Below are 14,273 nucleotides of genomic sequence, written 5' to 3' on the forward strand. Positions count from 1 at the left end.
TATGTACAATATGTATAAATATACAATTGTAGACATGTTTATACGTGTATAAAAGGTAAACTCAACAACAAAGACACATGTTAGATTTCAAAATGTCAAAATAAATAAAGCTAAAACTATTAGTAATATGATGCAAAAATTGTATGATTTTTGTAAGATGACTTTACACACATCACATACGGTCTTTGATAAATAAAAACTACGAACAATAAAAACAGAATAGTTGACCAATATAATAAATTTAACATATGTAAATGTATTAACAAAAGTTAACACACACACTTCCTATTTTTAAAATTCCTTTTTCCAAGTTTCTATGAAACATAGAAATTGATCACTATTAGGCAACAAAAATGTCAGTAAATTTGAAAAAACAAAACAGGTATCACACAGTTGAGACTAACCTGGCATAAGAAATCAACTGACAACAGGTTTTTAAAAACTCACCATTTCTAGGAGAAAAAGGAAGAAAAAAGTAATTCAAGATAGTGGGTCAAAGGGGAAATCAAAATGCTGATTTATAGACAACTGAAATAACTAAAACAATAAAATATTACATATCAAAGCTGTACTCAAAAGCAATTTCATAGCTCTAGCTCTAAAGACTTTGTTTTGTATTCATGTAATTCACATATACTATATAAATCATATAACCCAACATACTTCATTCACAAAAACTATATCTTATGTTATTAATTTTGAAAACTGAAAAACTTATCTGGCATCATAACCAAAAGTAGTTGAAATACACTTTACCATAACAAATTATTATTATTATTATTTTTTGAGACAGAGTTTCACTCTGTCACCCAGGCTGGAGTGCAGTGGTACAATCTCAGCTCACTGCAACCTCCACCTCCTGGGTTCAAGTGATTCTCCTGCCTCAGCCTCCCCAGCAACTAGGATTACAGGTGCCCACCACCACACCCAGCTAAATTTTTGTATTTTTGGTACAGACAGCGTTTCACCATGTTGGCCAGATTGGTCTCGAACTCCTGACCTCAAGTGATCCTCCAGCCTCGACCTCCCAAAGTGCTAGGATTATAGGCGTGAGCCACCTCACCCGGCCCAAATTAATCTTTTTAATGTGGAAAAACTCAAAACAAATAATTATTTCACATCTAAGATTCTTAGTATAATCTTTTACACAGAAAATAAAAATATCTAACTAGGAGAAGCAATGTCTTTAAAGTAGATTAAGTAAAATACTGTTCACAATTTGCTTACTCATTGCATCTAAAACCACCAACACCACGTAATTCTTGATCCTCAAAGAAGAAAAATAAAACACAGTGAAGAACAATGAGATGAAGTTTCCTTCTAGCACCATATCCCATCTTGTCATTAAAAAGATTTTCTCAGTACCCATTCCATTGCCCTTTTTCCTAAAATGAACTATTTCCAGCTGGTTGCCAAATTGTTCTTGTCATTAATTACCTTCCAAGGTTCCTGTGTTCAGCATCCGTTGAATGTACATCTGGCACTGGCACTGTCCTACAGGCGTCTGCTGAGCCTGCACGTTGCAGCTCCAGATCAAGAGCTGGCCTTACCGGCCACTCAAATGTTCATGTCCCACTCAAGAGATGTTCTAAGCAGCAGTGCTTTTCTGGCTTAAAATATCGAGGCCACAGTATTATCTTTAGTACTCAGCTTAATTTATTTGGTGAGATATATTTGTGTGTCTTAGTCAGGGGTCAGAAATCGTAATACAAATGAGTCTATTATATTTTACATTCAGAAGAAAAAGTAAAAGAGAAAATATATATATGTGTGTGTGTATACATGTATAGTATTTATGTGTAGATATGTGTGTGTATATATATGTGTGTGTGTATATGTGTGTGTGTGTATATATGTGTGTATGTATATCTCAATACTGGTGAACAGAGCCAAACTTTGTCCAGCAGAAATGACATGCAGTTTTAAAAAGGTTAACAGCTCAGACTCTGGAGCCAGACTGCTGGGTTGAAATATGAGATAAACCCAGGCTACTCCTTGAACCTCAGTCTCCTCTTCTGTAAAATGGAATATCAGCACTACCTTTGTTAAGTATTAAATGAGACAATGCAAATAACGTGCTTAGCAATCCCTGACCCACAGTAAACATGAATAAGGGAGTTCATTCCTTTCCCGCTTCTCCCTACTCCTTCCCTCCCAACTCAGCAGTAGGGTTAGCAAACATCTAATCTAGTTTGTCCAACCCATGGCTCAAGGGCTGCATGTGGCCCAGGACAGTTCTGAATGCAGCCCAACACAAATTTGTAAACTTTCTTAAAACATTATGAGATTTCTTTTTTTTTTTGCAATTTTCTTTTTTTAGCTCATCAGCTATCATTAGTGTCAGTGTATTTTATGTGTAGCCCAAGACAATTCTTCTTCCTATGTGGCCCAGGGGAGCCAAAAGATTGGACACACCTGATCTAACAGAATCAAGAAGTATATAGCATAAAGACTGTCTTCTAGAATGTTCTTTTTTCAATGTAGGAGGAAATGCTAAAGACACAGGTAAAAATGAAACAAAGATGCTAGAGTAACCATTATTATCTGGGAGTAGACACAGTGTCTAAAGTACTGCTTTTGTTTTTCTACATTATTGCATTTTCTACTTTAAAAAAGTACTGCTTTCTACATTCTCTACATTACTTCACAGTCTACTAACGATTAAAGACTTTCTTTGGACAAACTTTTTCTTAACAAATTAATAACCAGGCTCTGATGAAAGGAAAGTGATCAACCCAGACAAATTACGCTGGTCAGAAAGCCCCCCAAAACAACAACAGAAAAAGGATGCTTCCCGTCTCTGCGGTTCTGTATTAACTCCAAAGTCAGCAGGCCTTCCAAGGCTTTCCCAGCCTACCACAATCAACCCAGGACAAAGAGGAAGTGATCAGTCAGGAGAACCCGGAGCCCAGAGGCACTGCTGGAGGGAGTTAAGCGAGGATCGGAATGAATGGCGATGCTGTAACAAGATTACAGGAGAGATGTAACCATAACGGATGAGATGGAGAACTGGATTTCTTTCCAGAAGCGCCGCAGAGTTCACTGAGCTGCATCCTCCTTTCACTTCCTCAGGAAGAGTCCAGAAGAATCTGGTTTATTGACCAGAGAACAGAGATTTAAAAAAAAAAAAGCCAAAGTGATTTGTCCAGACTGGACAATTCTTTTCACCCAGCAGGTGTAACGTGGGGTCCATCTGCTACAGGAACCCACTCTGATCCCTTAGTCCTCCTCCTGGCCTTGGCGAAATTGGTTGGGGAGCTCAGCCAGCCCCGCAGGCCTGTTGGGTAGATAAATCCACAACGAAAGCGACCTGATTCCCAGCAAGACCTTTCCACTGCAGCCTCAGGGACATCAGGCAGCTACTCCCCTCACACCTCCTCTTCCTCTATCTTCTCCCTTGCCATTTTTCAGCTCCCAGTCATGGATCTGTGCCCGTCTCCCATGCTCCCGTCTCCCCGCTCACAGCCCACTGCTTCCAGAGCACCTTGGGCCCTCACCTTAGACCCCACCTCCCCCAGCTCAGCCTCTTCCATCTCCATCCACCCACCAGGGCTGCCAAACAAGCAGGCAGGATTAAGAAGCTGAGCTGGGAGTGGGGTGGGTGTGGGGTGTGGGGCTGTGAAGGCCACAGGGGTAAAGCGCAAGTGTTCCCTAGAGAAGGTGTCACCCAAAGCCAAATGACAAAGAGGGAAGGCAATGAGACACAGTGGCCAGAGAGGCTGCAAACCCTGGCGGCTGGGGCAGGCTCCCTGGCGCCTTAGGCTGACAGATGGTTTGCAAGGACTGTAGGACTATCCCAAGAGTGGAAAGCATCCCAAAGGGGTCACACCAGAAGGCCTGGGGACTTCTGTCCATGATAAAATTTTGTTTTGGAAATCATATCCACTGTGGTGTCCCCTCTACATATGGAGAAATTCTCCTTTTTTCAGCATGAAAGTGTCAGAAAGCATGTGGGACTCACAAAGACCCCCTCCAGGCATTGGGGGCTTCAAGTTTTGGGGCAGTGGGGACAGTGCATGAGGGGGAGTCTGGAATCTCTGAAGACGACTTTCCTTGCAAGGGCATGTGCTAGGCCCTACCGTCCTGAACATGAACACATAAATGTTTCCTCAAAATGTGGATGGCAGGGGACTTTATTTAGAAGTAGAAAGGCAAAGGTGTCATCATAACCTTTTATTGCAATGGTTTGAAAAGAAAAATAGTCCAAATCCTGGAGGAAAAGTGGGGGTCGGGGGGAGAAGGGAGGTACCTGACACAGCGCTGGAGGAGGCAGGCCAAGACAGAAGGAAATGCTGTCACACACAGAGCTCCCAGGACGCATGCCACAGCGGGTCACTGCTCTGGGAAACCGCAGTATCCCGGGGTTCGTGGTGAAGACAGAAGGCTGCAGCAACCTCAGGCGGCTGGAAGATGGGGTGCCCCAGACTGGATTCCACCCCTTTAAGACACCAGGAAGCCTTCCATGAGCGCCAGGGACTCCTGGATTCATGAGAAGGAGGTGATTTTGGACTAACCATGCATCCCCGGCTTCCATGCCAGAGAGCTAGGCTAAGGGACATTATGTGCTCCCCAAACATATGTTACTGGGGAGCGGGGAGGTGATATCCTGCTTACAGAGACAAGTCATTTTACACTGACAGACGGGCTCTCACTTCAGAAAATTATTATAGGGCTTTCACAATAAAGTGGGAAAATTGAGGCATTTATCCTGTTTATTTTCATCTTCAGAGTGAAATCTACAGCACAGAGGTACGCTTGCCAAGTGTGAATGTCATAAGCACATCTTCAGACGTGGATCTGCTCAGCCTGGGGTCTCCCACCGTCCCAAGCACTTTCTCAACTTACCCGCTTCTTCAAGCCCTGAAGACTCAGATGAATCCTTTCTACCTCTTTATCTACGTCATTTATCCATTTATCAAATTCTCAAAGATACACTGCCAGCTCTGGCCCTTGGCAGCGTCCAGCTTGACTGGTCTGCGTCAAGACAGACTGAGGCCAAGATATCAACAGCTGTTTAAGCCATTCCTCCCACGCCAGTGTGATTTTTATTTTTATTTTTGTATTTATTGAGATAGGGTCTCACTCTGTCACCCAGGCTAGAGTACACTGGCACAATCTTGGCTCACTGTAGCTTCAATATCCCAGGCTCAAAGGATCCTCCCACCTCAGCCTCAGAGCAGCTGGGACCACAGGCACACAGCACACGCTCAGCTAATTTTTTTTAAACATTTTGTAGAAATGGGATCTTGCTATGTCGCCCTAGGCTGGTCCAGAACTCCTGGGCTCAAGTGATCCCCCGACTTAGACCTCCCAAAGTGCTGGGATTATAGGCGTGAGCCACTGTACTTGGCCTAGTATGATTCAAGTGGATTAAAATCTCTAGACGTAAGACCTTCTTAAAAATCCAGATCTAGCTATTATTATAGTATACTATATATTAAAAAATTAGATCCAAAGCTTGTACCTTGGCAATACATCTATTTATTCCTCATTGAGATAAACTATAGGCCATATCATTCATTTCCCCCAAATTAAGAAATGTTGGAAATTATATCATGTCTACAGCTATGCAACAAGGGTTTAAAACTTATTTCACAAATATATAAACTAAGTAGGAGGATACAAGTACAGTCTCCAAACTTCAAGTAACTAATGTTAAAGCCCACCTCATACACCGAAAATTCTACTTTTAAGGTGACCAGATCATCACTGTGTGATATTTTAGGCAGACTAAAGAAATTTTAAATTCCTCGCAGCAAATAGTTTGTATATAATGAACTTTCCCGGGTTTTTATCCCAAAATATGTGATCGACCTCAGGAACAGAAAGCATCTAAATACTTTCAACCCATCACAAGATACAGATACCATTTCAGTTTAATGAGCCCTTTTAAAAGAACTTGGCAATAACCGGCAAATTTATCCCTTGATGCAATTTATTTTCCAAATTCAAAGTAAACCCACAAGGAAACAAACGTGCTCAATATCATAATTAATCTACAAGCGGTAAAATTTATAAATCTTTGCAAAGCCAGATTTATTACAGCAAAACCTGAAATTTCAGAAGTTCATTAAATGCTTTATTACAATAAAACTGACATGCCTTTGCTGAAAACACCTTTGAGCCAAAGTGAGGTAATTCATAAAATGGTTTTTTATGGGCCGGGCCTGGTGGTTCAAGCCTGTAATCCCAGCACTTTGGGAGGCCTAGGTGGGTGGATCATAAGGTCAGGAGATCAAGATCATCCTGGCTAACACGGTGAAACCCCGTCTCTACTAAAAAATACAAAAAATTAGCCGGGCGTGGTGGCGGGCACCTGTAGTCCCAGCTACTCGGGAGGCTGAGGCAGGAGAATGGTGTGAACTCAGGAGGCAGAGCTTGCAGTGAGCCAAGATCGCGCCACTGCACTCCAGCCTGGGCGACAGAGCGAGACGCTGTCTCAAAAAAAAAAAAAAAAAAAAAAAAAATTTTATCACTACCTAGAAGTCACTACAGTTTTAAATGCATCCTTGTTCACTGTTTAGACTTAATCCTGTGATGTTAATATGAGAGGTAAGCTTCCTTAGGAGCCAGGCCCGCGTCAGACCGCAACCCACCACACATCTCTGGAGGGAGACTCAGGCCTTCTCTCTGCAGAACACCATCCCACACAGCCTCACGGGACCTGGCCTGGGCCTGCCTCTGACCTCAGCTGCAGTTACACCTTCTTCTCCTTTCCTGGCTCAGCAAGCCCAGCCCCATGGGCCACCCTCTCTGTTTCTCCAGCACAGCAAGCTGATTTCCACCTGCTCCTGGGTCATTGCTGGCTGGTGGATACCTGTCTCACTGGTCAAGTGTCACCCCAAATGAGGTACTGTTGAGTAGTCATCCAGAAAACTGCTTCTAGCATCCCAGGGCCTGCGTCCAGATCCCAGCTCTATCACTTACTAACTAGGCATCCCTGGAGAACATTTATCTTTCCGTTCCTTAAGGTTCTTGTTTGTATATGGATAAAATAATGATATCTAAATGATATAGGTGTCTTAAAGATTAGATTAGATCATAAAAAAAAAGCATTTAGGGCCGGGCACGGTGGCTCATGCCTGTAATCCCAGCACTTTGGGAAGCCGGGGCAGGCGGATGACCTGAGGTCAGGAGTTCGAGACCAGCCTGATCAATATGGAGAAACTCCGTCTCTACTAAAAATACAAAATTAGCCAGGCGTGGTGGCACATGCCTGTAATCCCAGCTACTAGGGAGGCTGAGGCAGGAGAATCACTTGAACCTGGGAGGCAGAGGTTACGGTGAGCTGAGATCGCGCTACTGCACTCCAGCCTGGGCAACAAGAGTGAAACTTCGTCTCAAAAAAAATTAAATAAATAAATAAATAAATAAAACATTTAGAAAATAGTTGGTGATCAATAAATGTTAATGTTAGCTATTCTGTCATTTCTCCCCAGTGCTCTCTATTCTACCAAGTGCTTAATTTTTACAGCACTTAAAACTATTTGAACTTTTTATTTCTTTAATTTTTCTTTTCTTTTTTTTTTTTTTGAGACAGAGTCTCATTGTCACCCAAGCTGGAGTGCAGTGGCATGATCTCGGCTCACTACACCTTCCGCCTCCTGGGTTCAAGCGATTCTCCTGCCTCAGCCTACCAAGTAGCTAGGATTACAGGTGTCCGCCACCACGCCTGGCTAATTTTTGTGTTTTTAGTAGAGACAGGGTTTCACCCTGTTGGCCAGGCTGGTCTCAAACTCCTGACCTCAGGTGACCCAACCGCCATGGCCTCACAAAGTGCTGGGATTACAGGTGTGAGCCACGGCGCCTGGACCATTTCTTTAATTTTCCAAATGTCTGTTGTCCCACTAGAATGGAACCTCCAAAAGTACAGGAACTGTATCTGACTTGCTCTCCACTTCAGTGCCTAGAACACATCCCAGGAACTGGTGGATGCTCCAGTCACTGAATGAATCAATATCTACAATTTAAAAGGCTTTAAAACAATTGTTAAGCAATTCAAGGTATTCGTCTAGGAATATTATTCAATGTTAAGTTGACTTAAGTAAGTTCTTGAACTATAACTTCTTTTGAGTATACAAATGTCTGTGGAGTATACATTTTTTTAAATAATTCTAGGCTGGGCTTGGGTGCTAACATCTGTAATCTCAGCACTTTAGGAGGCTGAGACGGGAGGATTGCTTGAGGCCAGGAGTTCAAAACCAGTGATTTGGTTTGGAGCTGTGTCCCCATCCAAATCTCATCTTATAGCTCCCATAATTCTCACATGTTATGGGAGGGACCAGGTGGGAGGTGACTGAATTATGGGGATGAATCTTTCCCATGCTGTTCTCATGACAGTGAATGGGTCTCATGAGATCTGATGGTTTTAAAAAAGGGAGTTTCCTTGCACAACTGTCTCTTTGCCTGCTGCCATCCACGTAAGATGTGACTTGCTCCTCCTTGCCTTCCTCCGTAATTGTGAGGCTTCTCCAGCCATGTGAAACTGTGAGTTCTCCATTAAACTTCTTTCCTTTGTAAATTGCCCAGTCTTGGGTATGACTTTATCAGTGGCATAAAAATGGACTATTACAACCAGCCTTGGCAACATAGGGAGACCCTGTCTCTACAAAAAAAAAAAGTTTAAAATTAGCCGGGCATAGTGGTGCATGCCTACAGCCCAGCTACTAAGGAGGCTGAGGCAGGAGGACCGCTTGAGCTCAGGAGTTGGAGGCTGCAGTGAGCCATGATGGTGCCACTGCACTCCAGCCTCGGCAACAGAATGAAACCTTGTCTCAAAAAAAAAAAAAATCTGTCTTAAAAATCTACTATTTGGGGAAACCACTTTAATAAAGCAACTCTTTTCAAGAAAACCAATAAAAATTTTGGAAAAGAATAAAATCTTGATGCCCATGTGTTCTAAACAATTTTATAATGCAAAATACAAGTTCTGATATAAAGTCTAAAAAAGCATATTTGGTCTGAACTATTTAAACATGTGAGGATCAAATGGGAAAGTGTAAAGTACCACTTTCCCATTTGGGCACAGAGACACACCCGTGCTCCCTGAGGTCTGGAGGGGGAGCACATGGCTCCACACAAAGGCTAAGGGCTTGCAGCTGAGGCTAAAAGGCCCTCCAGCCTCAACCAGACTAATGGTTTCTTTCTTCAGGTGCTAACCGTGGTCTGTGCAAGTGTACCAAAGGAGAGCAAACACTGTAAAGAAGCACTTGGCATTTCTCCCTCTGTTTCAATAGGCCCAGCTGGTGCTTCTATTTCTAATTCCCTCCCAGTCCCACCCTTCGCCCTCACCGGCACGGAATTCTCATTGTAACACAGATCAAATCATGTCATTCCCGCCCCTGCTTAGAAGCCCCCCGTGGTTTCTAGAGCTTCACATCTGGCCCTCTCCCACCTTTCCATTGTCTTGTCACCCCAGCCAGTTTCCAAACACATCTCCAACCCCAAGCCTTCACTCAAGCTCCGGTCACCTCCTTCCCCAGCAGGGAAAGTTCTTCTGCTCTGCAGGAACTCCCGCCCCACCCCCATCTCCATCTGCACAAGCTCAAGTTAAAGCCTCATACCTGGGAAACCTCCCCTACCAGTTCACAAGACAGAGGTAACTGCTTCTCGTTCACTCAAAACAAAGAGTCCTCAAAGCATTTAGCACACTCACAATTTCTTACGTCAGAATACCCCAAAAGATGGCATGTCCCATCAGTCTTCCTATTTGCAGGAGTGACACAGAGGCTGGCGCTAGAAAGCACTCAATAAACATGTATGGGTTTTCATTTACTGTGATTTACTCAAAATATACAGCACAATTTTAAAACATTACCAGCATCCTGTATACCCTTTGAAGGGTTCTGAAAATCAAAAGTCCAAACTTTTTCTCTACATGCCCACAGTAGGTTATTTCTAAGAATGGACTTGCATATTCTAGTAGGTTATTTCTAAATAGTGGGTTGGAAGATGCCAAGTCAAAACCACTTTTCCTTTGAGTGGCTTAACACCCTGCTTCTTGTTGAATCCAGTAATCATCTCCTTGTTGTCCAACCCTCACCTGAAATTTTACGGTTGGTTAGAACCATATACTTTTGGAATTACTGGCACCAAAATACTCACGATTTCAACACAGGTGTTTCAAGTTACAGAATAAAATATTAACTCCTGGCAAATCCTGCTGTGAAAGTGTAGGTTTGCCTCAACTGTACCACAGCACAGTCAGAAAAAAGCACCTGGGCTTGCCTGTCTCTCCTCACCTGCAAGCCTCTCTGCTCTGGGTTGTGTGAAATCATGCACCCAGGCGAACCCAAGTCAAGAGATGGGGCAAAACGGTTCCTCTCCTTTCTTCACTGGCAGGATCTAATGGAACACTCATTACCACTCTCTATGGTGGGATCTAAGAGATCATCTGAAACGCAACCAAATTTTATAAATAATCCTTATCCCCCACAAGAATGATAAAATTTGAACAAGCTTTTGGCTACCAGCTATTTCAAAGGACTATTGGTAACTGATGAGCAGTTATTAGTTGAATTAGTTGAACTAATTCGAGTTCAACAAGTGGGAATGTAATGTGCCTCCTGTAAAGCTCATCTATGTGTCTGGCTCTAAGGCTGTTTCATATGCATGAATTAATGAGCTAAAATCCCAAAACAACGTAAAAGGGCCCAACAACATATGCACTACAGATGGGGGTCAATTGAAAGGGATGCTGCAAGAAATCTATTACTGAGTATCAAAGATAGCATTTGGTTTCTGGTTTTGTACATACAACAATAGATAGATTCCAGGCTATTCCTATGATAACATGACTCTTTTCAGAGTACAGTTTCAGAGTACAGGATCCCCCGCATCACCCCCTCCTCCTGCCCCCGCCAGCATTTGAACTTGTCATCACGTGTATTGTGACTCAGAATAAAAGGTTGTGAGCCAATCCTCATCAGCTTCCAGACTGGAATTTCAAAGCCCAATAAAAGATCTGGCAACAAACAAATGAGGAAGCCTGCAGCAGATACTGAGAATTTTTACAGTAGATAAAAATCTTTCAAACAATTCAGCATTTTACCGTCATTACTGAAGCAAAATTGGAATTCCAGTGGAGATTTTAACCCATCCCACCGCCCGCCCCAGGCAGTTCAAAAGAAAGTTACCACTTGGATCCCAGCAGGAATCACCCCTGCTCTTTTACCTCATGCCTGGGCTTTAAGAGGCAGTCCCACTGCTTCCTCTGAGGGTGCAGAGGTGAGGCGAGGAGCTCAGTACTGCAGAGGCTGGCAGGCCCCATCAGCTGCCAGTCAGCACAGATGGCTCAGGTCAGGTCACCTACCCAGGTCAGGGCAACAGTCAACCAATTAGAGCAATTTGAAACCTTTAAAAATTGCCAAAATATTTCTCTTTGGTTAATATGACAGATCACCAATTCCTATGAATTTATAAATTCTGCTGAAATAAAAAAAATACATGAGCATACTGAAATATTTACAAATGAAATTAAGTTGGTATAATGTCTGGGATTTCAAAATAGAACTGGTAGGGGGTAGATGGGGGTATAAATGCAGTAAGACCCGCCATGCCATTGATACTTTTTGGAGCTGGATGATGAGTACACGGTAGGGGTTCAATACAATATTTTTGAGTTATACTACTTTTGTATACATTTGAAATTATGCAAAATAAAACATTAAAAAGTGTGAAATCGAGTTTCAAAGAAAATTATTAAAAGCCTGTAGAGCAATCTATACGGTGCATATAAATGACTACATATATCCTTACTAACGTGTCACTGCCCTACAGTGCAAAAGTAAGTTAAGTCTCAGAGGCGTTCATCTTGGCCCTTTACGGAGGCTGCTTAATTTCAGGGACTGAGGTTTCTACTAAAGTCAAAAGAATTGAGAAAATTAAGGCACCTTTTGAAATTCAGCGCAGGTTACAAAATACACAAGATGCAAGCTTTACTAGCTTTCTGTCTACTCAAGTCAAAGAAAGCTTTGTAAAGATCTCTTCTATGCCAAAATAGACAAAACACAACAAAATAAAAATGCTATAAACTTATCACACGCATAGATGGAGTCACATCAGCAGGTAACAGCTAATCCTTCAGAGGAAGGCGGCATAGCAACAGCGAGTAACGAAAAAGGCGACTTTACAGTTTTTTAGCGTTTGAACTTTTGACCTCCCCAAATGTCAAGAAAGAATTTCTAAACCGCGGAACTAGAAAGAATGCTTTCCTCCTTAAAATTGTTTCCTAAAGCTTTACTATTTACTATGTACGCTTTTAGCCACCGGACCCAAAGTACAAAACTCACAAGTGTATTCTAAAGGCGATGCAAACTGGATTAAGGAGGGGAAATTAAGTAGTGCAATAAAAACCAGCAAGTTAAAGCAGCACTGAAGTGCGGTGGCGACCTTCACCTCTGGGCGACTCTGCCCCTCTTCACGTTTTGCTCTTTTGTTGAAGATCAGATTTTTTTTCCTCCGGCCTCTTTGTGTCTCTTCCTTCCCTCAAACACATAAAACGACCTGAGAGATATGCTGCAGGTGAGACATTTAACACGAAATCCGCAGCCTTGTCTCGTTCAGAAATGAGTGCGCGCAACACTCAGCCCCCACCCGAGCTTCCTGGCGCGTCCCCCGCAGTCGCCGCCCAGGGAAGGGCGTCCCAGGCGCACCTGAGCCGCCGCTCCGGCTGGGAGCCCCGCGCAACCCGAGCCCCGCGCAACCCGAGCCCCGGAGTCCTCCCCGCCCACCTCCACCCGGCCCGCGTCCTCCAGCCGCGGACCAGTGCCGGGAGGGGGACACTCACGCGCCCCGAGCGCCGCGCCCTCAGAGCCGCCCGCCGAGACGCGGCGCCCACCTGGCAGCCCCAGGCACCGCCCGCCACCGGGGAGGCTCCCGCGGGCAGGCGGGGGCGGCGCACGGGGAATGGGACGGCTCCCTCCTTTCGGTGCCAGGAAGTTCCCCAATCCCACGCTCGCAGAGGGCCCCCGGCTCCTCCCCCGGCAGGGACGCGGGCACCCAGGGGAGCCTGGGCTGTGCCCGCGGCGGGCTGGGGCAGGGCGGGGCTCCCGCGGCCGCACGGCAAGGACGCAACCCGGCGGGAAGGGACGGGACGGGCGCCCGGCGACCGCACTCACCCAGGCAGCGGATGTGGAAGCCCGAGGGCGGCCGCAGGGCCCGGCGCGTCCAGCCTTCGCGCAGCGCCTCCAGATGCTCCTCCTTGCCCTGGATCAGCAGGACCTGCTCGTCGATCCAGCCCAGGAAGAAGGTCTCGGCCACCGCGGCCGTGACTTTCTTGTTCCAGAAGTGCTGCATGTTCTCGGCTTTGAAGTCGGCGAAGATCTCGTAGCCGATGTGGTGCCGGGCGAGCTGGCGGGGCTGGGCCGGGGGCGCGGGCCGGGCTGCCCCGGGCCTTTCCCCCGCCGGCGCCTCGGCCGGGCCCAGGACGATGGCCAGGGAGTGAGGCGCGATCTGCAGAAACTTCTCCATCTTCCCAGGCATCTGCCGCGCCGACCTGGCTCACCGAGGCCGCCTCCCGCCGCTCCCGGGAACAGCCGCTGGGATGTGGCTGCAAGACCAGCGGGGAGCGCGACCGTCCCCCAGGGCAGGGCTGGCCGAGCGTCCCCCGCGCCCCGCGTCCCCCCTGCAGCCCGGGCGCCCGGCGCAGTCCCTGGGCGCAGCCCACGGGTCTCCGCGGGGAAGGGACGGTGTGTGGGGCCCGCTCCGGCCCGAGCTCTGGAGCGCGTTACCTGCAGCTCCGGGCCACCCTTCGGGCAGCGCTCATTTTCCGGCGGCGGCACCCTCGCCTCCCCGGGCGCCCAGCGGCCCGCGGGGGCGGAGACGCGGGAGGAGGCGGTGAGGGGGCGGTGAGGGGGCGGGCAGTGCGAACCGGGCCCGGGAACCCCCTCGGCTGGACGCGGCCCGAGGAATCCCGAGGAGTCCGTTGACGGAGGTGGTCGGGGAGCGCGGATGCCCAAGGGGTGAGCGTTAGGGTGTTGGGCCTCGAGGGAGACCCGAAGGCGGGACCGGGGGGACGCAACGGCGACACTTGGAAGGCACCGATTCCGGAGCGGTGAGTGTCGCTCCTCCCCACGCTCCACCCCTGCCCCCACCTCCCACCTCCCGCTGGAACAAGTGGATTCGCTGACTGGTTAATGAATGTACCCTTGGAAGTGGCTTTTTAAAAAACTTAGTCAACCACGAAAAATTGTCATCAGTCCCTCCTCCCAAACTCTTGTGGAATTCTACGCTCTTGTCTTCAGTATATAGTTTGGCCTACCCAAGAGGAAACC

At 46.2% G+C, this 14,273-nt stretch overlaps 1 protein-coding gene across 3 annotated transcripts in view; it reads right to left on the bottom strand.

The window, feature by feature from the left end:
• Positions 1-13,501, bottom strand: part of STOX2 (storkhead box 2) — a 231,008-nt gene extending 217,507 nt beyond the window's left edge. For all 3 annotated transcript variants that reach the window (XM_030923399.1, XM_030923405.1, XM_030923411.1), the window contains exon 1: positions 13,119-13,501. In XM_030923399.1, coding sequence (XP_030779259.1) covers positions 13,119-13,482 — 364 coding nt within the window. In that variant the 5' untranslated portion in view covers positions 13,483-13,501. The remainder of the gene's footprint in view (positions 1-13,118) is intronic.
• Positions 13,502-14,273: the final 772 nt, after the last annotated feature.

The sequence above is a fragment of the Rhinopithecus roxellana genome, chromosome 2 (assembly GCF_007565055.1).
Source record: "Rhinopithecus roxellana isolate Shanxi Qingling chromosome 2, ASM756505v1, whole genome shotgun sequence".
Classification (NCBI taxonomy): domain Eukaryota; kingdom Metazoa; phylum Chordata; class Mammalia; order Primates; family Cercopithecidae; genus Rhinopithecus; species Rhinopithecus roxellana.